This window comes from Anser anser (genome assembly GCF_964211835.1).
Source record: "Anser anser genome assembly, chromosome: 10".
NCBI classification, from domain to species: domain Eukaryota; kingdom Metazoa; phylum Chordata; class Aves; order Anseriformes; family Anatidae; genus Anser; species Anser anser.
In genome coordinates this window covers 17,839,753-17,865,805 of record NC_139730.1, presented here as the reverse complement: position 1 = coordinate 17,865,805, position 26,053 = coordinate 17,839,753, and the positions used below count along the sequence as shown (strand labels likewise).

General features: G+C 35.8%; 1 protein-coding gene across 7 annotated transcripts in view; it reads right to left on the bottom strand.

The window, feature by feature from the left end:
• Positions 1-26,053, bottom strand: part of MYO1E (myosin IE) — a 166,155-nt gene that overhangs the window by 14,212 nt on the left and 125,890 nt on the right. For all 7 annotated transcript variants that reach the window (XM_083851097.1, XM_083851096.1, XM_083851098.1 and 4 more), the window contains 17 exons: positions 25,730-25,819; positions 24,599-24,730; positions 23,344-23,478; positions 21,974-22,106; positions 19,710-19,906; positions 18,597-18,677; positions 18,146-18,232; positions 16,857-16,943; positions 16,036-16,203; positions 15,224-15,309; positions 14,553-14,634; positions 13,277-13,383; positions 9,476-9,574; positions 6,350-6,494; positions 2,467-2,581; positions 1,793-1,962; positions 1,221-1,366 (listed from right to left, as the gene is read on the bottom strand). In XM_083851097.1, coding sequence (XP_083707223.1) covers positions 1,221-1,366; positions 1,793-1,962; positions 2,467-2,581; positions 6,350-6,494; positions 9,476-9,574; positions 13,277-13,383; positions 14,553-14,634; positions 15,224-15,309; positions 16,036-16,203; positions 16,857-16,943; positions 18,146-18,232; positions 18,597-18,677; positions 19,710-19,906; positions 21,974-22,106; positions 23,344-23,478; positions 24,599-24,730; positions 25,730-25,819 — 2,060 coding nt within the window. The remainder of the gene's footprint in view (positions 1-1,220; positions 1,367-1,792; positions 1,963-2,466; positions 2,582-6,349; positions 6,495-9,475; positions 9,575-13,276; positions 13,384-14,552; positions 14,635-15,223; positions 15,310-16,035; positions 16,204-16,856; positions 16,944-18,145; positions 18,233-18,596; positions 18,678-19,709; positions 19,907-21,973; positions 22,107-23,343; positions 23,479-24,598; positions 24,731-25,729; positions 25,820-26,053) is intronic.

Below are 26,053 nucleotides of genomic sequence, written 5' to 3'. Positions count from 1 at the left end.
ATTTACTTGTGAGAAGAGTGTAACAGCTTTCGCTAACTTGGCAGGCAGCTGTGCTTTTAGCTGACTCAATGCAACTCTGCCTTTGGAATGCTACAGGCCCAATTCAGGTGTCTGGCTGAAATCTGTTTAATATTTGTACAGCACGCAGTTGAAACTTGGAACGCTAAATAGGCAAATTCCACTCTTTTAACCTGGATCTATTGTTGCTGCAGCTTTTGTTATAAAGATGTATGCTAAAATAAACCACAAGATTTGAAAATGGTATTGTAAAAGTGGACATTTCCCTAAGCTTGGAAAGATTTAATTTAGTCAAGAAATGCAGAAACGTGAAAACCTACTTTTTTTAGTACTGGATTATGTCTGTGGGAAGACTTCTGAATATCTTAACAGGAACAATGTTCTATAAGCATATTATAAAAAAACAAAACACCTTTGCAGTAGCTGTCAATACATAGTACTCAACTACAGAGTATTCTCTTAAAATACAAAATTTTAATATTTATAGAATTCTTGTTGGTCCATTAGGCTGGATCTGTATTCTTTTTTATTAAATTTAATTCTCAGCTGCCAGCTCTGATAAACTGCAATAACAAATGCAAAGATATTCAGAGACTTTTTTTTGTTCATCTTCAAGGGGATGAAGCGATACAGGCAAAAATCTATGGGTCTCATGGGCAGTTTCTTCCTGTTCTTACTTACTCACCTAACCAGGTTTCTCAGCTTTTTGTGGGCACCACCACTGATCTTTCCTGCAAGTTGGGACTGGTTTGATATTCAGTCATCAGAAGTGATGTGAAATCCAACTAGGAATAAAGGTTTTAACAGCTCACCACAGAGAACCACTCTTTAGGAAGCACTGGATACACACACGGTGTACTTACATATCCAAGATTTACTTCTCGGATACAAGCTTAAGCCAAAACTCACTAAACCTTCTTGAGCACGTTACGGTGCATATATGCTTCACAGAACACATTTTGGGTGACACCAGATAGGTGAGACTTAAACCAAGTGAACCATTTTAACAACTAGTCAGAAAATGTTTATTAACATAAACATCTGTTGTTATAACATACTAGGGCTATGAGTAAAAGTAAGTCCAGCTCGGTTTACAACATTCATTTAATACAGCTTATGGAATTCACCCTTCATCAATCAACTTATTTCATTCTGTTTTACACAAATTTCTGTCAGTGGAAAGATGTGTTCAAGATACTGACCTTAGAGAAACAGAAAGAATTCTCTCCACTTCCATTCTTCGCTTTAAGACTTCCTTAACTTGACCCTTTTCTGGACCCTGCTTTATCTTTTCACGCCCAATCAGGTATATGCACTTTGGAGTGAGGACAAGATCTCGCTTCACACTCTGAAACAGAATCATTTGAAAATATATAGTTATACAGAAATCAATGCATTTATGTCATGATGCTGTTCCAAAAATACGTAATGTACTGTGATTTGGGGCAAGGCTATCAGTCTTTGATTTGAATGTGTGCAGGGGAATCTGATGTGATAAATCACAACCTCAGAGTCAGATTGCACTGGACTAAAGTAGCTTTTCTTCCCTTTCTTAATTTAGCTTTCTGCCCAGCAAGTCCCATAAAGCAATTCCCTTTTGCCCTGGAACAAAAGGCTTGAAAATCTCAATGTTGAGAGTAAGAGCGGTCAAATACTATTTTCAAGCTACTATCCTAGAATTTTTTGACACATGGAGTTTGTTAAATGATCCTAGAGACATCAGTATAACTCCCTAGCAGAACTGATCATTAGCGGATCTTGTTCTTAAGCCTACCTTAAACCGCCTATCGTATTTAGTTACGGTGTCTGCAAAATCAATTTTCTCCCGTTTGCCCACAAACTGGCGTAGCTCTGGATGGTCCTCCATGCCTATGTAATCTCCCACAAAATTCCTGTTGATGCTGTTCCGTCTCCTCTCTTTTTTGTTCAGCAACAGATCTGATGCTTAAATACAAAAAATAGACATTGTGAATTTAGAAAATTTAGTATATAGTATTAATCAATGTGAAGGAGCATTAATGGTTTAAAGCAGAACTTTTGGGGAAGAAGTGATAACCAAATTGCTTCTAATAGGGAAAGAATAGTGAGGCACTGCTACTAATGCTTATGTAAGGATCCATGTGGTTATTAAATCCATTTCTATTGAAATACACTGATGGCAAGCTTGGCAGTCCTGACAAATCAGGAGCGCTTCTGGAACTACAGAAATTCTCTCCTACTCAGTCTGGCTTTGTTTTGAGACCAAAGTACTGGGTAGTCCAACAAAACCACACATACAGAACAGTCAACCTTATAAGTGGTACCTCAGGGGTCCAACAATTTCCAGTCATTCCTAGTCTGCAAAGCAATCATTTGCTTTATAGAGAGGGAGGTGTTTCCTTTATCTCTTGCACCATATTTTTTGTTCTTGGAATCATGTGAAATAAGTCATCAAAAGTTAGAACCTACCTTCTTCTCTCATCTGTACATATTTTTTCCTGGCTGCATACTTCCTCCATGCCTTCTGGATGGCCCTGGCATACCCATCATACTTCCTCTCTCTCATTTCTTCTAACAAAAAGAGCTGCACAAAAAGACATTGGGTAGGTCAAACGTTTTACAAGATAAGTTTCAGAAAAACACTTTACTTTCAACTTTTCAATGTATTTCATTCCGGACCCAAGCTGGTGCTTCTGCTATGACCAAGGATTCTTGGATCAGAATGGTAAGGTAGGAAGACATGAGAAGCTTTAGTGGTTCTGTGTTTTACCAGCTTACCTATTAACCTTGAAACCCGATTAGGAAGAAAAAGTAATATGGATTCTCCTGAAATACTACTGGTGCAACTTGAAGTTCTCCACTGGGCATCCATCCAGTCCCCTCTCCAGCCTGACATATTCTTTAAAATTAACATTTCTCCTGTCAATGTTAGAACGTCAATGGGCATCTGTACAATGTGTAACACAATAATGCACCATATTCATATGTAACTTACTTCCTCATCTAAATTTTACCCTGCTGTGTCCACTGGCTCCACTCTTCCTCAGCAGTGAAGTTGGCTGCAGGACTTATAACTAGAATATGATCTTATATTTCAGTATGCTATGATAAGACTAGTTTCTACAGTGTTGTCAGAAATCAAGAGGACATGCTGATTTATGAAAACTGAAATGGCAGGTGCATCTCCTTTCCAGGTCTCACTACAATATATGTGAATTTAATGCATTAGAAGAATTTCATAATTATTTAATGAGGATGGTATATTTTACTACAGTCTTTTTACATAAATTATTTTTTCTTGTCTCATCAGAAGCTCAACATTTGGCTAACAATTATAATATTAAATCAGTTCACTAACTCGGCTCTTGCTAATTACTTTCCTATACTGTGACTTAAATACACATAAGGACTTCTCTCCTAGCTCTCAAAAGTGAGAAAGTTAGTTTAAAAAAAACAAAACTACAAAACAAACAAACAAAAAAGGTATATCAAGAAGTGATCTTGGGCTATGGGATCCTTTATTAAATTTGCTGCTAAATGATGCAAATCTAGGAAAAGCATTGTTCATATTGATCTTAAAGGAAACTTGATCTAATGCAAACCATTTCTGCAAGACCTCACTTGTTCGTGTACAGAGTTATTTATTCAGGTGTTTGATGGAAACGTAAATAATGAAGCCTCATTTCTGCTACTCATAAAACCTTATTTTGCAGTTGGCAAATCTCCATCTACAGAAACTTATTTAAAAAAAAAATCTCTTCACAAACACAGAAGCATTAGATAGGGTTTCAGCACACAGGCATGAAACACACATGCTCCTGATGCAAAAACTTCCTAAGCTTCAGCAGGGGCATGATCAAGCCCTTGTCTAATTCAATTTACAGTAATCATTGATCTCTCATGAACATGTGATTTATTTCTCTAATAATGCTAACTGCAAAATATCAGTGTAAAATAGTCTGTCACCTGCAGTTGAAGGTCAGAGTCCCAATTAAGGAAGTTCACTGAAAACATCAAGTTAACTAATATTTTACCGAACCACATTATAAATTAAAAATATTGCATAATTTTTTTCTTAAAATATGTATTGTAAAGCCTCCCCTCACGCTCCCGAACAAATCAAATACTTTTTCATCCAATTAACTATAACGGTCACTTTCTTTAGTGGTGGAAGAAAATTTTTCATTTACTATGTCAGAAGTAATGACACTAGCCTTAAGTTTAGTAATTTCAGGGATGTTTCTTCAATACTTTAAAAAAAAGCTTTAGAATATTCACCTCACATTCTTTCAACTTAAAATGGAAGAGGCCCCAACTGTTTTAGTATTTTTAAAATTAACCTCATGACTTTTCAAAGAAAGACATTCTTAAAAGAAAAATATATAGTAATCAAAAGCACTACTTTAAATTAAAATTGCAATGCAACCCTAAAAGTTTTACTATTTTCAGTCACCCTCGTATTGTCTTATACTGCAGAACTGCCCTTCAATAAAACTCAGATATGCCTTTAAATGTCACTGAAATATAAACAGGACATATTACACAAATGGGAAGATGCTGCAAAACTGGAAACATTTTTTTTTCTGGGAAACAAAATAGTAGGATGTGATGTTGGGGTACAGAAGATTAAGGTTTTAGCTACTTCAGATTAGGCCACACTGGATGCATCAATCCTAAGTGACTAGTTGAACCATTTAGCTATTAAATAGAAGATGGGTACCAGCAAACATTTTCATTCCTTTCTTTGAAGATATGGCTGCTGGAAATCTGCTCTCTTATAAGGGGCAAGCATACCAAAGCTTAGGGTCTTTCAGCATTCAGGGAAGTTTAGTTCCTTAAGATTTATTATATAAAACAGAAAAACAGTTTAAAACTTTAAACTATCCTTTCCTGAAAATAGCATAACATCAAGAAAATGGCCTTTACACAAATTATTTTGGTTTCTGTATCTCCCAAACTGAGACTGCATTGGGTTTGCAACTTACTACAATGGATGCAAAATAATTTCAGTGAAAACAGGAAAAAACAATTTTCTACAGTGTAAGACAAACTGGAAGATACTGCTTAAATTACTAATTCTGGTCCCTTGTAATTACAAGCAACTAAGTAATCCGTATTACTCTAAAATGCTACTTGACCAGAATGGGTATTTGCCACTGCCCTATCATAAACTTGAAGTCATCAGCAAAGAATTGTAAGTCCCAACTTGTCACAAGAAGAGATATCAAAGACATCCACTGATGGCCAAGACTATCACGCCAACTTTGTAAGACTCACCAAAATCTTAATAAATAAATCATGACCTGTGCTACAGTGGAAGGCAAAGCTCATGCTTCTTTATAATCGGCTGGTTAAGGCTCATTGACTGCAATGATTAAGTGAAAATAATCCTCTACTAGAAATTCCTGCTCTGTCAACATGCATACAAGTATTCAGATACCCTATACACCTTGAGCACTACAATGCTTTATTATATAAACAGATGAGACTATCTTACCCTATTCATGGTAGAAACAATTTTGATTAAGACTTGGACAACTATTATTTTCCCTCTAAGCTTTTACCATGTGAATGGGCACAGCAGTCTACTGCCTGAATTTTTGCTACTATACAGAGCAAAACCAAGAATTTTCTGAAAAGGAAAATGACAGCAACAGAAATATTCTGCTCTTATTTTGATGTGTAACTTAAGGCAAAGCACCAAGAAGTCACCTGCTTCTAATAAATAAGGAACACAGGATGGTGAAGTGTGTACTTTTCTTCCTTGAAAAGTTTCCTGAATGATGTATGAGCAATTTAAAAGCCACAGGAAAAAAGCAGTCTTAATATGCCTACCTAATGTTCTTTCTGGATGGGATTTCAAGTTACAGTCATTCTGGGACATTGATTTACTCCATAATATATAACATATCCTTACTATATTTGTTGCTATTCTCTTATTTTCATCAGTAGTTCTTATACTGAGAAAAGGACCTGTTTTCTTGGACTAATGGCCACAGATATCTTCTCAAACCATCTTATTCCTTCATATGAGATACACTGATGGAACATCATATGTAACCTGACAAAGCATACAAAGCATCCTTATGTGTCCCATCTCTTCTTCCTGATGTATTTAATGCTCCTTGTGTGTCAAATTTATGCAGTGTCCTTATACTGTACCCATCACCGAAGTGACTAGAATCTCTACTGCACCCACAGACTTGAGGCATCTGTGACAGGCCTGCCCAGCCTGACTTATATTCTGATGTTTCTCCCACCCTAGCAGATACTATGTAAAACTTCTGAGTGGGCAGGCCTCTTATTTCAGCTAAAGTTTCATATTTATAGACTCATGTCCTGCCACACTTACAGACTCCGGAGCTTTGATGAAGACTTTGGATTTCCCGAGTTGGTATTGGTCAGGATCCATGTTGACGGACTGAAGCAGATGGAGAACTCCTTGCTTCTCTTCTCCTTTCCAGGAAGGCCAGGTTGCTTTGGTCAGAATGGCGTACCTTAACCACCAAGGAAAATAAGAGGTTAAAACAGCAAAGAGCAGCAGCAGAATACCACTGATTCTTAGTATTATTACCCAGGGGGTATACTGACCACCTTGGTAGGACTTACAGAAGCTCGGAGCACGGGAAGATGCAGAATATTAAGGTGTTCTTTGCTTAGCAAGACAAAACAGCTGCATTGAGAATGGCAAGTGTCCACAAGCCTCCCATTTCCAGATCCTAACTTAAGTATTTGGTAACTGCAGTAGTTAATTACAGAAAGTTCTGCGCTGCTCTCCTCTCCTTAAAGCCAGAACAAGGTTATTTACTAGCAAGGACTTACGGTACAAGTTTAAGTACCTCCATATCCTTAATATGCTAGATTTTTTCCCAAGTATGTGATCAATTTCCCACTCAAGCCTTTGTCTTCCTTATTTTTACAAAGGTCTTTTGTGTTTCTGAGCAAGCGGACAGCTCATGCTCCTAACCCACCTGTTAACAACAGCTGGTCCACATTTAGCAAGGAGCCAGTCTTGGCCTTACCCCAGAAAGCCTTTGGCTTGGCATGTGCTACAGGAGGGAAGATACTGTGATGTTGGTGCTATCTGGAGGGAACGTTGAGGTGAACTGACCATACAAACAGCTAGGAAAGGAGGCAGGGAAGTGCTTTGTCTCATAATACTCCCATGCTTATATTAGTAAAACTATTCAATTAATGAAAAAACTGATAGAGTATGGAGTTTAGTTTGTTGTAATTCCCAAATTCATGTTTCTTAGGAAGATTCAGGCAGCTTCTAATAAAATTTCTCAAAATCACACGAGTTGTTAGAAACCTAATTCAGGAAATGTTCATTTCTCTATCTTGTCATATCTAAATTGTTATCTAGCCAGAAGCAGAAACAGTGTCATGCAACTTAATACCACATAAAAATAACAAACTGTTAAAAAGTAGCATATCACAAAAAACACAATACCTCTAAATAGCATGTACATGAAAAGAAAAGGCTAACATAAATAATTCAGTAAGATTCAAAGGGCCTATACTGCTATCCTGTTGAAGTTAGTTATCAAATACTCAGACACTAGCATGATGTTATAACAAAAGTAGCTCTTATGACATCTTACAGATGTCCACTATACATAATCTGTTTAGAGACAGTATAACTTACTTATCAGTATTATGGGATAGATAGATGCGTAGTAGTAAGGAGGAGTTGTAAGTTAAACTAATTTCCAGCTTATTTAACAGCCTTTTTTGCAGGTTCATCATGTAACTCCAACAATCTAGTTGGATAATGAAGTCTGAATATAAAGGTGCTGAAGTTAATACAGGTAATGAAAGTTGTGCAGCCCCTCACGTAACATAATTAGACACTACATTTCAGCATGTTACAAATTCTTTCCTACATCTAAGCTATATAAAGGAGGGCATAGGGAAAATATGACTGAAGACCTTTTAATGTAAGTAAAGTTCTCAGGTACAGAATAAGAAAAGATTAGAAATTCTCCTTTTTCATAAACTTAGACTAGCTTCACATAATTTACTGTTGTGACAAGTCTAATGGGCAGAAAAAAACACCAACATATTATTCTGTAACATGCACCAACTGAGCATATCACAATTCTGGAATTTAGTATTTTATGTGCATCAATTCTATCATTGTCCACTGCTGTTTGGGAATGAATAGCACCTTCCTCCAATGTACTTCTGCATACTTCTCATTAAACTGGTCGTGTTGATATCCGTATATCTAGGTTTTGTGACTTTACATGTAATTTGGGCTCATGAGGGACTTCAGCACGCCTGTGTTCTTAAAATGCTGTGAAACAATTCCATAAAAAAAAAGACCAAAAATATTATCTATTACAGATTCACAGTAAGGAGTTAGGTCTTATCTCTGACTATGGAGTTCAGCTTTCAGATTGGTTATGCTTTGAAACACATAGGCCTTTTCAGTGACATTGGCTTTTTGCATGCAAATGTAAATTTCGTATATAATAGTCTATTCAGCCCCAAAATCTCTTCTTACATCAAGGTGCCAAGTAGCTCCCAATGAAAACAAATGTACAAGCATGCATTTCCTGACCATCCCATGCCTCAGCCCACTTTTACTCACACTGACTCATCGTGTCAGAACAGGTTGTTCTGGATATTAGGAACTGTGAATGGAAAGGTTGCAGGAAAAGGTTTACTCTTAAATTGTTAAATTTTACAAAACTGATTTGAAACAAATGGATGAATTCCACAGAGAATGGTTTCAGCTGCTTGTGAATCTCTGCACATGAAATGAAGTATAGAAATCTATTCACCTTCCAGAAACACCATGTGGCTTTCCTCTGTGCAGACCTCAGGCAGATTTCTAGACACAGCCCTCATAATCAGTGTTTGACAAATGTTAGGCTAGATTTCATACTCATTATTATCTGTTATTCTGTCTCAGCAGTAGCCTTCACATAAGGTTTTATACTCTGAAGCACATTCATGTTTATTACGTCTGGGCTTGAAGATAAAGAAAAAAATAGGATTAAAAATTATTTCATAATGAAAACGGAGTCCATACATTAAGGTATGAATTTGCACTGAAATGGCTGAATGGCAGGCACGTATTTCTTTGCCTATCCTGTCACTGGCAAAGAGCAGTTGGAGAGCTACCCTCAGATTCCAGAATACACAGCTCCTAACTAAGTTCTCTTGACTTCAGTTCTAACTTTCAGCAACCCTTTCAAAAGACTACAAAAAAACTGAATTCTTCAGCAAGTTTACAGGAAAGTGAAAAGACTTTCAAAGACAACAATAGACAATCTTTAAGACACATTTAAATCTCTGCATAGCCTAGATGAAGGTAAGTAGGAGAAAGGTAATATCGGTAAATAGGTCAACAAGGTAAATAGGAGAAAAGAAAAGTGGGACATGAGAAGCACTTGAAAATTGCAACTTCTTTTTTTCCTCATCATGTAAACAAATGTACTGTAATATTTCAAAATTAGTATTATCCTACCTCTGCAAAAACTTCTTGAAAACCCGCCTGTAGGCGTAGCCAGCTCTTCGTACTCGAATATTTTCTTTAAGACCTAAGTATTCCACTTGATGTTTTACCCTGTGGACAAAGCAAGATTTAAAATCTATTTTATTTTTAGAAGTAAAGAAAAGACTACTTGTAAAATGCATGCACATATGAAATAATAAAATTCATATATGAATCTATTTATTCTTGCATATTACCATGCACACTGCATGGCAGAACAACTACTCAGGGCAGGTAGACTACATTACCGAAATATATGCAGCAAATTTACCATAGCATTCCCTATTGTAGCCTAACTACCTACCTCCTAATTCATGTATAAATTTCTTCACTAATATTACCCATAAAAAGCCAAATAACTACCTACACAATTACATACCTGATATCCAAGGCAGTGGGAAATTGCATTCTTTTATTGTAGTTTTCACCTATGTTTTATATAGCTCAGACATTGACAATTGCGCACAGCTCATTTTTGGCTGTTCTGGAGAAGAACCATGTCTGAGGAGAGGAGAAAGGCCCAAATTCCAAACTTCCAGAACACAAAGAATCAGAAATAGGATACCTTGGACAGTATATTCATAAAAAGCTAGCACTGTTCTTGACTTTACCATATTGCAAAGGGAGGGTCTGAGGATAGGCACAAGACTTGCAGAAGTGTGCCTGGTAAGCTTGCTCATGGCATACTTTAATTCTAAACAAAAACTGAACTGGTACTAATCCAGCTGAAAGTGTTAATGGCTGTGGGGTGATTCTCCTGTACACACAAACTGAAACATCGTTATCCCAACACCATTACAGTTCCCTCATGCAAAACTCTCCCAGGTTCTAAACAAGGAACAAGTATTTCCCCATAAATCTTTTGGAACCTTTTCCTGTCTTTGGAGCTGTGGAACATATTTTAAGTTCTTTCTTACATATCCTGCTAGTCTGCTTTTTAATGCTTGGAGATTTGATTTGATTTGAGGAATTTCAGTTAACTTTGCTAACAATGTATGATTTGTGCTGTTTTCCTTTGTATTTCCGTATTTTTCTCATCTAAGTCATGTGGTTGAAAGAAGCAATGTCAGCTTTTAATTCTGAAATGTGGTGTTCAGGGGTTCTGTTGCTGTTTTTTTTATAGGGCAAATTATGCAAGCTTTAGCTTTCAGTCAGATGTAAGTTTTTAGTCCTGTAAGTTTAATAAACAGTATATAAAAATTCTTCACATATTTAAAAAAAAAGTGAGTCTGTAAGGAACCATTTAATTTTAATCCTTTTTAAAGTACCATTTCTCAGATTTTACAAATCAAGATATTTCAAATCTTGAAAACCCTCTAAGTTAATTTGGTGTTATTTCTTTAGGTATTTTGAAATGCTAAATTTCAATATAAATTTCATCACTTGTTGATATTTTTTTTTGGTAGAGACATTCTTTTCACATGACTCAGTATAAGGCGAAAAAAATTGAAATCTCATGCTACAAATGACAAAAGCCCTGTGGTTATTTCTTTTTAGAGCTTTTTATTAAAGAGAGACACCGCTCTTTTATCTTATAATAAAAAATACTGCACATCTTAAACTTGCTGTGTTCAAGGAATAAAGTATGTTTTGTACTTACTCTAAAAATTCTGGTACAGTAACAGTAGAAAATTGATAGACAAAAATACATTTTCCTGTTTATAGCTTTTCCCTCCTGTTCACATCTGGAATAATGCACTGCAGCAACAGTATTACTCCCTTTTTCTTACTGTCCTGCCAGTATTAGTGTCCAGCAACAGAGAATTTGAGACATTTTTCTGTTTTTCTTTTTCTTTCTGAGAAAAAGCACACTGAAAACCTCCCTCCAGACATCAACCTCAAGCAGGTCAGGGTCTGGGAATTCAGCTAATGCAGCAATTTTGAATACACGTCCAAGTGGCTGTGCCAGGATCTGAACAAAAACACATTTCAAGGAACACCCCAATTTTTTGAATAACTGAGGTATTATACAAGGTTTAGGTATTATACAAAGTCTATCTTAAAGTACAAAATAATCTGAAATTATTCAACAGCTGTAGAAGGCTGAAGTGACATGGGTTGTATGAGCATTAAGATGGGCTTTTGTGAAGTTTCTCCTTACTTGATAACACTTCCACTGTCTAGTAACATGCTACTAATAAGCAGATTAAATATACTATTCCCATCATATTTTTAAGTATGGCAGTATGTGTATGATACAAGACTAAATGATCACATAAGAAAACCAAAAACACTACTGCAACATTCAGAAAAATAACACATACTCAGTTGTGTTTTTGTTTCCCTCAACAGAACTTTCTCATGGTAAAATCATGAAACAAAATTAAACAAGCTGAAGTTTGAGTTGATATATGCATATAATTACATTTACTTTTCCTGCAAATTTCACTAAATGTTACAGCATATGTATACAATATGATGTCAGAATATATGAGAAATGGCTTGAAAAGCGAAAGAATGTTAGTATTTGTAAACAGGGATGAAGGATTATCATCCTAAGAACTAATTCTGTTTGTAATTGAGTTTGATACTATACAGTCATTTGTATTTCATTTATCTTAGCGTCACCAGTTGCTGCATTTGCTAAATACCATCCCTGTTGGGAGGGGGGAGAAATCTTACCCACTTTTATTCCGAAATGGGCTTCCTGAAAGCTGGCCTTTTGTCAGGATTAGTTTTTTTTGTTTTGTTTCATTGGTTTCCTAGCAACACTTCCCACAATAATAGGCCTGTTTTCCAATATGTAAATGATTGATTTTAAAAGTGCCCCCAATTCATATTTTTTGCTTTGCTACAACTTTTAGACATACTTTTACTAGAATAACTTTCCTCCTTCGGTCCCAGTGTGGGTGAGAAATTAAGTGCTGCATAGTAGGATTTTAAAAGGTGGGAAAAGCTAGAGAAAGAGGGTCTACGTTTACTGCCAAGACCTAAATGACGCTTTCAAGGGGCAGTCATGATTGTGGCTTCTGTAAGTGCTCTACATCTGCATGTAATTGTGCTAGTCTGTGTGCCAAATGGCAGGAAGTGAATTCTGGCATGCTGTTGATGTGGTCAAGAATATTCTTTATCAGACTTCACAAATCGTTTCACCGTGACAAAAATAACTAATTGCTATTATCACACTTCTACCAATACCAGAAGTACTTGGTATATAATTAAAAATGTTAAATACTGTACCTGACCTCAGTGCAAGAAAGAAACGTATCTTTTTTTTAGATACTATGAAGATGTTAAAAAATACCACATGGTTAAAGGTGACTTAAAACAGATGCAATAAACCGAATTAATGATTTAGGCATCTATTTAAGGTCTGTATGAATGATATTCTAGTTATTTCTCTTTAAAGAGCCGGCTAATGAAACTTAAATGTTGGAAATTTAAAAGAAACAACGAAACCTATATTCTTTGCTATAGACACTTTTTTCTGTTTTTCTTTTTCTTTTTTGTTTGATACATGACAGCAAATACAGATGTCGCTGGCTTTCAGCTATCTAATAGAAGCTGCTTTCAAAGCATAGAGCAAAAGTTAGAATTGATGTGTAATGCATTTAGTGTGCAAATTCCATATGAAAAACAAAGTCTTTAATATACTTATAGTTTTACTGCTACATATTCTGCAAAAACCTAAGAACTGCTTCTACTAACTGCTTTTTTAGATCTTGTGCCCAATTTATTGTCTGTAGGTTATAGGATTAAAAATTATGATTTTTTGGTGGCTGTTTTTTTTGGCTCAGTGCTGGTTCTCATCGCATCCTCTCCTTATTCACATACCTGCTCTCCTCCCAGTCTCGAGGTTTCTTTGTCTCATTTGGTTTGATACAGCGAATGTAATGGGGTGTACACTTCATCAGGGTGCCAACGAGATCATTTGCTTGTTTCTGTAAAAATCAAGGAAAAAATAATAGGATCTGACCTGAAGAGAGTAAATCCTCTGAGAGAGTTCTAAAAATATCAACCATCTACTGATGATCCAGTTGACTGGATCCAGTTGGGTTTGTTTCTTTTCTCCAGAACTCTCTTGGGATAATATATAGCAGTAGCAGACCTGCACTTTTAGCCTGGAAACAATCTACAGAAAAATTCATGTATTTGCGTGTATGTGTAAGGTAAGAGGGAGAAAGTAAAAACAAAACAAAAACACCTGTTAATACTAAAAACATCCAAAATTCAGGAAAGGATGCTATTATTTTTATATTACTGGAAATTTTTCTGCTCTTTGTTCCTGTGTTTTTGCAAATCACTTTTGCTTTATCAAATAATTCTATTCTTACTATTTAAAACTTACCCACGTTGGTCTCTATGAATATGTATGTAAAAGATGTATAAACACATCCACTAAGAAACTCAACACCTTCCACAAGTCTCTCACCTCAGGAAAACATTTTCAGTAAACAGAAGGCACTATTATCTCCAACCATGTAATATATTTAAACTACTATATAAAAACAGGGAGTGGGGAATGCATGTCATGGGGAATGTGTTAGGTGAACTTAACCATCAGAGTAAAATATACGGAAAGACACTGAAAAAATATTAATTTCCAAAGTCTTTAAGTATATCATCTAAGCATATATTTTACAACCAGTCTCAAAAAAAAAAAGACGCTTGCCTTCTAACACTTGTTGCTTTATTCAGCCCACACTATGGTCAATAGATAGACTTCTGTTAACTTCAGTGGGTGTAGGGTCAGGCCCTGCTGCATTTCTGCACTATAAAGAGACTAGTTATCTGTAGTTATTTGTAGGATATCAAGTGGCTGAGTGAAGGGGCTCATTCATTATGCACATGCAAGTAGTATTATCACTACCATCAATTGCTCATTTGGAAAATTCACTGCTGTAGAACGCAGATGAACAAAAGGTTTAATGAACAGTGATGCTGGGCAAAACATGATTCTAACAGCTGAAACAACGCGTTGCTTTGCAGTCAGAACACTCCACTGTCTATCTTTTAAAAATATCTGGATAATAAAAACAAGCAAAGACTACTATTTTTTTTTTTTTAACTTGCACAAACACACACTAATATAACAAAAATTTAGTCATACTTTGATTTTACTGCCTGCAGTGGTAGGGCGACCCTTCTTGTCCACTTGAAGATTTTCAGGAAACAGAGCCTTTATAAAAGGCCTAGAAAAGAATAAACAAAATAGCATTGGTATAGAAAGACAATTAAATGCTGGAATGTCAAGAAATACGCTGTTAAAGTTGATAGTTGAGTAGAATATAAAGAGCTATTTATGTTAACCCAGAGTTGTATCGAATCTATTTTAAGATTACTATTTTCCAAGAGCTTCATTCGTCATAGAGATCCCTCAGTATTTTAGTGAGCCTTGTAAGGACATGTGATAACAGGTTTCAAAACTCAAAGCAAAAAGCACTTCCTAAAAGTCCTCAGTTAGTTAAAATAAATAACAAAAAATGTTTATGTTAAAACAGTTCCTGTTCTGAGATAATGCCAAATCAGCGATGGCCTGCTTTGAGGCCAAAAAAATGTTTATCAATATACTACCTACACTTTGGTACTTTACATAATTACTGAGATTTGCAGAACATGAAGACTGAGTACAATGCAAGTGATGCTGTTTTTCTGTGATGGTTTACTTCCATTTTTATGCAAATCAGTTGACATGTTGTGAAGTAGTAGAGAAGGCAGGCCTTCTGCATCCATCTGAACTAGCACATTATTCCTAGCTTTAAGCAAGTTTTGCTTACGTACAAATCACTGCTCTGCATGAGTTCAATCAAGTCCATGAAAAGAACATCCCGATTTCTCTCGCAGAATCCATCCATATCATAAGATACCTGGGCCAAGGTGGAAATTGATTGTTTGTGGTAAGTTGAGAACCCAATAATTACAGAAAATTTATATCCTGTCCTCATCAGTAGCTGATCTGAACTTTGTGGTTAGTCTGGTATTACTTAAAGACAGTATAGCGATTAAAAAATTCTTGCATATATTAGTTAACTCTTTCACAACAAAGGAATTCAATCCATATACTTAAACTCAAAGAAAAAAATGGAACTAGTGAGTAGAATAAAATGCATGTGATTTCAATACTTTATAGAATAAAAATATTTAGCACAATAAGGGTTTGCTGTTATTGAATATAACAGCAGGAAATCATGAATAGTCTGAGAAATATGCCCAAGTAACTGCATATAGGATCTGTAAATATTTCTAATTTGACTAGTACATTAAGGATTATTTTTATGCCTGAATGCTTTAAACCTACTGCTATTATAACCGACAATGAAGATTGAGGTATTTATTACATTTAATACTAGGTTTTGTTTAGTACAGTTGACAGCAGCAAGGCCCAGACATCTATCCTAAGTAAGGGACCTATGTCAGGGCATGTGTGTTTTAAGTTCCATACGTTGTGAAAGGATGGCACTGTCTCCTGAGATAATCTGCCTATTTAAAATCAGAATAGCCCTCTAGTGGTAATACTTCCCCCTTCCCTTCATGCCTGTTCTTTTCTCTTATAAATGCATTATGCAGAATTCAGTGATGATTTTCCATACTACCTTTCCAGCATAATGATGAATGATAAATCCTTGGTTCCAGCTGTTGAAATGTTCATGAGTCCCAATCTGCATCTGGAGTTTTTGTAGCAGTGTTTGGTCAGCCCCTTCTCCCACTGCATGCATTGTGGCACATACGTCATCTAAAATGCTCATAATTCCAGGGGGATTCTAATGCATTTGAGGAAAACAACAAAGTGAGGGAAAAAAAAAAAGCTCAATGCCTACCCCCAAAAGAAAATTCTTTAGTACAAAAACACATGAGCAAAGTCACAGCAGGAAGAAATCTCCATCAATCTATACAGTTCATAGTAGAGGTTAATTTGTACACTAGCATGCAAACAGTTTAACGAGAGATACAAGTCCATGTAATGCTAGTGACAGAGTGGGAAATTATGCCTGTTTAATTAAGAACTTTTTAGAAAACTTTGCAAAGTAATCTTCTTTCTCGTTCCACCAAAAAATACCTATGTATATTACCAAAAATTACCTAATGTATACAGGAGCATATGTCATGAAATTGATGACAAATTTAGGTGGATGAAGTTGTAATTTCCAACCAGTGAATTTTTGAATCACGTTTATCAAACATGCTATCTTATGGTTCTCTTTTTGGCCAATATCTTAAATAACCTATCTTACAGCTCTTGTAAGATCTTATAAGATACCTTATGTAAGATTTATATATAGGCCTAGTATGACTCAGTTACTGAACAACAATATTTGCATTTTTCTCATGAATGTTCTTGACAGCAAAGCAGTTGCCCAAATATTTTAGACAAAATTCTTTTTGTTTTTTTTTCCCATTTATGCCAATTACTTACCACTTTGTTCTCTATGAGGTCACACACTATTTTGTTGTTAAAATAATCTATTGGAGTCCATCTGATTCCTTCTTGCACATATTCTTCCTGTTAAGTAAGAGGAAAAATGCAAATATTCCACGCACCATGGCTCTAGGGGTAGATCTACAATATACTACATATATATTCTATTTACGTTTCGAAAAACCTGTCAACTCTGTTTCTGGGTAAAGAAGAGGAATGACCCATATGATGATTAAATCCAGCTCTCTACTGCCTAAGAGCTGAATTGGGATCCTTCTCTGTGCTCCCCACGCATTCTTTTGTCTGTCATAGCCATTGAGTAGTCACTAAGACAAGCAGGAATATTTTGCCAGTGCATTTATTGTCAAACTCCTTTGCAAATAGCAACAAAGTGAGCTTTATGTTGACAATGCAATTAAGTATCCATGTTCTAAAGTATTTTACAAAATAAGTTTGTGACAGGCATATCAAGGATCAGGTCCTCAAAATAACACATTCAGAAATGGACATAAAATGGAGACAACTCTACTTTTTATTTCTGTATACAATTACTATGACCATAAGGATAGAGACTGGAAAAAAAAACATACTGAAATTTGATTAAATTGATTTGCTTGGTTGCATACATATGAATCTAGCTAGACACTTAGAAGGTTATTTGTGTGCTCAACTGCATTGATCAGTTACTTTTATACAAAGGCAATTGTGTATGTGCATTCTCGAAAACACTGTCCTAAAGTCGGTGCCAGGCCTGAGCTCATACTGTACGCAATTACTGTCTCAGCTGCATTATGTCTGCCCTCCCATGCAGAAGCTCCCATTCACATAAAGAGAGGTTTTTCAGTGAGACTGTGAGCAGAGAAATGCAAATACACTCAGAAGTATTTGTGCATTTGCCACAGGGATCTATTTTGTATACACAAAAAAAAAGAAACGGAGAGGGGAATGGGTGTGGAGGAAACTAAGAAAAGTATTCCCATTTTACTCTGTCACGTCCAATGAAAGCACAGGGATGGAATAGAACTGCAGTTTTCCATTCCTGTCAGTGAGTCAGAGCACACAGCAAGTCTAGGCAGTCATATGACTACATTAGTACACAGTATGACGGACTCGCTTGGTTTACATTTTTAGGGTTAGCCAACAGCAAAGATTTTGGTTTGGTTTGGTTTTTTGTTTCTTGCTTAACAAGGCAAATTTTATTGTTAACAGATGATGAAACCTTACTTTTTCTACCAACTGAGAAAGTGATAGCTCATTCTATGAAGTCAAAAATAATGTCTGGTTACCTGTTCTGCTTTCAGTGTCAGTTCAATAAAAATCTGCTGCAGTTTTTCATTAACGAAGTTGATACAGAACTGCTCAAAGCCATTTTTCTACAGAAAAAGAAACAAAATTATTCTCATGCAGTAATTCTTAGTTCTTATGTTGGCATTAGTAGGAGAAGCTTCATAGAAATATTGTCAATGATGGATAGGTTTCTGATTTTATAGGCGTTGTGTGTAATCTCAGATCTTTGTTTTAGGATCAATGACCCTCCAAAGTTTCTTTGAGCTTTTTTCAATATTTTGTGTTTACTAAGTGAGACATTAGCAGCAAGAACTTTACGTCCAAGAAGCTGTCTTTTTTTGGCTTCTATTCTGCCCCATTTTTTTTTTTCCTGTTAGATTTTTTCCCTTCTACGTAACAAAAAACTGTCAGGTCAGATCAGCTCAAATGCTGAATGTTGCACCGTCTCACCTGGAATATTTCAAAGCCGTAAATATCGAGGACACCAATATTATACTCTTCATGGTCCTTCTCCATAGCCTTATTAATGGACTAATAAAACAAACACAAAACATAAAACAAAGTGAAGCTTAAAATATTTAAATGGTATATTCATAAACCTTTATATAAACACAGAGTTTCTTCAGAAATAACATATTGGAATGGAATACATATGTATTTAATAGGGTACTTTACTTTTTAATAAAGTGTTATTAATATCTAGGAAATGAACATTATACTACCCTTTTTTCCAAGTCAGTGAGCCTTTGAATTTTCTGTTTGTAAAAATCTTCCTCCTTTGGAGCAACTGGCTCAGTGCAGTTGAAGAAAAAAGAGTGAACAAAAAAACAGACCAGCTTTAAGTCTGATATTTGATGCATTTTGCAGATAGTAACATGATTTTTTTCACCAATTTCTGTAGTCCCCTATTTCATATAGCAGGAATTTCAGAACTGTCATGAACAGGAAGGCTTCTGAGATACTAGCAGTGCCAACACAGAGCAGATGAGCAGACATCATTTAATCTAGCTAACATCTGTGACCAAAGGTAAGGTTTATCCCCTGCCAATTCAGCCTACAGTGTCATCCTGAACACTGAACACATCCAGCACTGCAGCATGGAGAGTGGAGTTTGAGCATTTGCTCAAATGCCACAGTATCAGGATGCTGAAGGAGATTCTCTGCAGGAGAATGGGGTAAGAGAACAGGGGACAAGTAACATAACCTATTTATTCTGCTCATTTGAAAATGCTCAATTCTGTAGGAGAAAAATAAGGCTGATTTCAGAGAAGTATGGATGGTGACAGGACGGAGATGTCAGAACATCATACAGGTCAGTTGTGGCAAGAGACTGAACAAATGCAGCGCTGAAAGCACAGCTCATTTGCTTCAAAGGAAGTGTAGCATTTGTAATATAATCAGTGCCTTGTATGTGGTCGTGTTCCCACTGTACTACTCAGTGCTGCTGCGAAGGCTTAGGCAAAGGAACATATACTGGGTGCAAAAAAGATGGAAAAGAAAAGCTCTGCAAGGAACATTCCCACTGTATCAATACTTCAACAGAATCAAGGAAATACAACTTACATCCACCAAGTAATCAAAAACACGGGCATGAAGGGCCTTGGCCAGTGCATCCCTGGTGTAGCAAGCTTGTTCCACGTTTAGTGTTACATTAATGGACTCAGATTTGCCTCCCCACTTGCTGTCCATCTGTCTGCTGGTCAGTTTTTCCTTTAGGCGGTCCTGGTTAATTCCCAGGAGGAAAGCAGGGAAAGCCAAAACTGTAAGAAAAATCAAGGTTGCTAGATTATGACTTATACACTGAATCAGTGCAGAATAAAAGAAAAAAAAGTAGCTGTATCACTAGTAACAAACAGCAGTAATAAACCTCATGGGGCATGCAGCTTTAAAAAAATAAATAGGTATTTATGTCTTAAAAATTCCTCTAAGCTTCCCAAGGAAATTTTCAGGTCCTTGCGTACATGGATTTCAATTAAGATAAACTACCTCAAAGTAAAATAGTCATCTATTTCTGTACCTTCAGTCCTTCAAACATGTAAGCTGTCTTAAGCCATAGTTTTGAACTATGCGGTTGATGGAATGGCTGGAGGAGATGGAAAGAAAAAACGAAGCTCACACATTAAGTAAAATTGAAGCAATTGAAAAAAAATTTGTAAATACATGAAACGTATAAAATATAATAAGGAAAGAGTACTATTGCTTCCTAAAATCCTTTCCCTTTCTTCCTCTAAGAATATTGCAAAAAGTCTTAAATTCCCTTCCATTTATTTGTTTTTTAAACCCTTATTCTGAAACTACAGGGAAAATTCTGGTTCCCCTTGTATAAAGGCAGAGCAGAAAAATACACAGATGTTAGCTGCAGGTGTCACACACCTTAAGGAATGGGAAAAGAGAAATTGCTTAAAAGCATATGGAAATAGCTCCCAAGGGTAGGTCTCTTGGAGTTACTATTGTACTTCCACTAAACCACATAATCCTCTAACAATGTTTCATCCATGTTCCATTGCTTTCAGATCTGCTCCACTGGTGTGAGGAGGATGTAAAATAATCACCAGGACAGCAGCCACTTGAGCTTCACACACCTGTAATATGACAGCATGATCTGGCTTCTTTAAACCCTTTACTACATTAATCCAAAAGTATTTTTAGAACTGTTAATAACTGCCAGCTTTCAGAATTCGAAAACTGTTTAAATTTACCCAAGGGTACTAGTAACCAAGGAACTATCCAAAGTTGAGTCTATAGCAGCATCTCTGATAACTCACTGAGAACATGAAAAGGTTAAACATCATATATTTTAAAAGGCAAGAGACTGTAGGGAAGTATAGACCAAATATGCTCACATATACTGTAAAGATTCCAGAATAAATATTTAGCCAACATTACTGTAAGGATTTATGAGGAAAGTAAAATGATAAGAGCCACATCAAAAATTCCTCCTTCACTGTGCTGACAATTTACTGTAAAGGAAGCAGAACCAAACATAATATAACTCTACACTCTTAACGCAGAATCATAGAATGGTTTGGGTTGGAAGGGGCCTTAAAGATCATCTAGTTCCAATGCTCTGCCTCAGGAAGGGACACCTGCCCTAGATCAGGTTTCTCAAAGCCCCATCCAGCCTGGCCTTGAGCACTTGCAGGGATGGGGGCATTCACAGTTCTCTGGGGAACTTGTTCCAGTGCCTCACCACCCTCTGATATAAAATAGCAGCAAGAGGCAAGAGCTGAAGGATGCCAGGTCAGTACATTACAAATAAGGAAATATTTCCAGGGTAGATGTATCTGATAACAAAGCATGGAATGAGAAATTTGAGACAAGGAAGATAACATTTGTAGTATGTAAATTCTGAGCTTCAATGCATTTTCAAGGCTACTGTGTTGGATGTGTGTACGTATGCCCAAGCGCTAACTGTGTACCTGAGACTAGAGATACTCTACAAGTTGATAGCTGCTTCCACATGAGGATGATGTCAGACAAACCATTAAGAAACTTTTTTTTTTATGAATGACTGTTGGTGCACTGAATGGAGAATACTTTTAAGTTTGCTTGAAAGACGTTTTCATAATTTCAATTATTTCATACTTAAGACTGGAAAAAGATTTCTTAAATTCAAAATTACATTTCTGTTAAAGTCAATGGCATTGTACTAGACAGAACAGGGGCCTCAGTACCATTATTGTTTTTGGAAAAACCTAAATTAGCAGCCTCACACTAAAAGAAATGATGCACTGTGTTTGGATAAGAAGCTCAAGATGGCAGTTCAGCTCATGCCATCTGGGTTTCAGCCCACTGCTAATTCTCCAACAGTTTCCAGAGGTACTTACACTCTTCACTTTCCACTCCTGCATAGTTGCCAACTTCTTTGAAGCTGATGTTTCCCAAATGAAGTATTCCAGCCACTATTTGTAGTACCAATGCCTGCTCTTCCGCAAAGATCCCAATCACACTCATTGCATGCTGGAAGAAAAAAAAGTCAACAAAACTGTTCAATTACTTTCACCATAAAAGCTTTTTTTAAATTTTTTATTTTAAAAATTTTAGTTTATGAAGAGTTCAAATACTTAATGCATCCAAATTACATTACAGCCTGAATTATCTAAAGGTACCAGATATCCTACCTGAGCATTTCTATTTTTTAATAATTATATACAGAAACATCTACACCATTTAGAACATGAGTTAGCAAAATAAATTCTGGAAAAAATGTAGTACTGAAATAGCACCTGCCCTTGAGTGTCACACTGAAAATAAATTGTTTACTGCAAAATGGGGAACAACGAACCTAAGAGACAATGATTTTCTTCCTTCTATGCATAGTTTTTCTACTGAGACTAACAATTGTGAAGAGGTACTAGATGACTCTCAACATTACAGTAGCACAGTCTGTCTGGTTTAGGCTATTTCAGCTATTTATTAGAAAGTGATCCAGCACAACATTGTGTGAGCCAGTCTAGAGTACATGACAACTTACAAAATGTCTTTTCAACTTACTCTTTTTCCAAAATACCCAATTAGCTAGAATGTAGAAGTAATGATTTTTTTTTTGAATGCATTTATAAGTGTGCTACAAATAGAAATAAGAAGACATGTTAATATGCTTATTTTAAGTAGTGATTTTCCAATAACAGGAAATCAGGAAGTTGATGTGACCTCCATAAATGTTACACAATGAACTGACAACAATATTGGGTAAAGATTTCTAATCTATGCTTTTTAGGTCCCTTTATCCAGCCTTTCAGTTGTGATGTTTTAAATAGGAACAGAAGATAAGGCACCACCAAGAATTCAGCTAAAAGGGTGCTCTTTTGTATTTTCTTCTAATGGAAATTCCTGAGTGTGTTTGCATTTTCACATTTTATACTGCAGATTCTAAATGTACAATTCATCTGCACACAATTCACAAAATTTTCACCCTTATGAGAAAGGACAAATGGAAAACAAAACACCTCCCTATCAAAAGACAGATTTGTAGCCATCTTCTCAAGATTCTTAGATTGGATCTCCTCAGATCTCCTGGATCTCCTCTTAGATAGGATCTCCCCTGGGTTAATACATAATCTTCTCCGGGTAAAATACCATTTAAGTTACCTCTATGTGAATTTCTCATTCCCACATTAATAACATCAATATCTTTGCAATGGGCAGTGAAGTGAACATACATCCACCACTACACAAATCAGCATCAAAAACCCACCAGTGTTTCTTGGAAATCAGATTTGTCATTGATGTCATCTACTTTGTAGGACCCAGATAGACTCAGATAGTAATAGTAATCCATAGTGGTAATGCCAAGACTGCTTTTTTGTTCTGAAGATGCCCCTTCGATCAGCTACAAAATAAAAATCCCAATATTAGGCATCATATAACAACCTTCAGCACAGATGAAGCTGGTCAGAAACAGGACTGAGTCTGAAATTATTAGGAAAGAAGAGTAATACTGTGCAAAGTTTGTAACCTTCCTATTTTTTGCTAAGTGAAAGACCAGATATTCCTTCCCCCCTCTCATAAATGGTTTGGTAAATGTCTTCTGTTATCTTTATCTCAAAGATTAGGCAAAGCTGGTTTTCCAGTCTTCAATGTTTTACCTAAATCCTCAGGAGAAACATATTTTCCATATTTATTGAAAGGCAGGCACAGTTGTGCAGACATACAGCTGCAATAGGAAGGAATGAACAAACTGATCTCAGAACAGAGTAGTCAAAACCCCAGAGTCTTCAAACTGCCTACATCAAAAAGCTTCTCCTAGACACAGAGGAAAATTCGCAGGGCACTGCAAACTGTTCGTATACCTCAGAAAAGGAGAGTACACAGTTCCTGGAGCAATTCCTGCTCCAACTCAGCTTTCCATCCTCACAACAACACTTCAACTTTATGTGATGCCGTTGACAGTCACTTACTATGTACTGTCTTTACTCTAGTTTTGTAGAGCTAGGTCAGCAGCACTTAAGCAGATAAGAAACTCTAAATAAAGGACCAGCGAAGGCTAGAAAAGCCTTTTGTAACATAAATTCAGAGGATTTTTGGAGAATTCACCATACTGATATAATCCTAAGTGTCCCACAAAATAGAATTAAATCTCTCTTTCACAGCTGAGCTACAGAATTTCAGAGCAGAAAGTAAAATTATATAAGCCAGTTTAAAAAGAAATTTGTTTGAAAGTTCTCATTTTCTATTATATTCTATTGCATTTTTCCATATGGGAGATCACACTGAATTTCCAAGTTCGGCCTCTGAAATATTGAAGTAATTTCTTTAGAGTTAAAAGGCAGCTATATAGGTCTATGTCAGATGGTGCCTTATGATGCTATAAAGTTTCCCAGTGATATCCAGATTATCCTTTTGAAAACGTGTTCAATAATCTCATTGGGTTGAGAATGACTTTTCAACCAAAAGGAATAACAGGTACAAGTTATTTTAAATAAATCATAAAAGAGCTGTAGGCTTCTGACCTGGTAAAAAATGTGAAAACTCCTCTCTCCAGGATTCCTCATTACAACTCGAGATTTTTCCAGTAGGAAATTGGAGATTTTTCCTCCATCTGGCTCTCCACCTGGGCTAAACTGGATTTCAAAGTATTTCCCCTGCAATAAATAAAGTTGTTGAATGACTAGTAAATAGTAAATCATGCACTACTTGTACTATATCTCAAGGAAGGTTAGTAGCATATTTAATCGTTATAGGTATTGTGACTCAGCTACCTCAAGATTTACCAAAGCTTAGAATCTTGAACTATCACATCTTTCCTTCTTTCTTCACTTATACAGTGCTAGACTAGGGATAATACGTCATGCAGTAATGCAAAGGTAGAGAGGAAGTGAGGGGCTTCTTTTTCATTGCTGAGACTCTTGCTTAGCATAAAGGAAACCATAATGCCCACCTGTACTGAAAGTAAATTTAACAGATTTATGACCAATGGCAAACGCAGTGTTCTGCTTGGAAGCAAGGTAAAGCAATTATTTTGTCCTTTTAGGGAGACATTAATCGTACTAACACTCATGTTGGCTTAGGAACAAATAGCAAATTTCTAAAGCCTATGTGTAACTTTTAAAAACAGAACCTACAGTATGTTAGCTAGTGAGCAGTTACTTCACAATAGTACCTTGAGTACTTTATAAGGACACACTGAAAATAATTCCTGCTTTCTGTACATACTAATAAAGGTATTTAATTCTCATCATATAACTCTAAGGATGCTTTTATGTATTACTAATATATATATATTATTGCATATATTTTACTAACCTGGATGGTTTGTTGCTGTTATTTGCTTACAGACTGAGAATTTTATAAATTTTGACCAGTACATATTGCAAGACTAACAAGTGTATAGTCTATACAGAATTAAAGAGGCCTCTCAACATATACTTTACGTTTTAAAACAGTCTATATTTAATATAGTTTTCCTTCATTTGTATTCATTTTATATTACACTCCTGAATAATTTTATTTATACTTTATATTTTATCCTGATATATATTTTATCATGAACAATATAAACAATTTTATATTAAACTACTGAATAATAATATAACACTATAGAAGTTGGAAGCATGAAGGAAATCTCTAAGAGACGGACTTACAAATCTGCTGGAGTTATTGTTCCGTACAGTTTTTGCATTCCCAAAGGCCTCTAGTAAAGGGTTGGACTGTAGAATTATATCTTTCACGTGCTAAAATTTGAGGAAACCAAAGAAATAGAGATTCAGAAATAATTTTTTTAACAGCCTTTTGTTTGCTTGTTTTAAGTTCTTAGAGTTTTTCTAGAAAACCATGACATCTAAATTATATATAAAAAAGTAATAAAGACCGTATCTGGAAAATATCCTCATGGATGCAATCTTTTTTCAGAGCTTTCATCTTTTTGAAGCTTCTTAGTTTCTGAAGAAAATCTTACAAAACTGAAC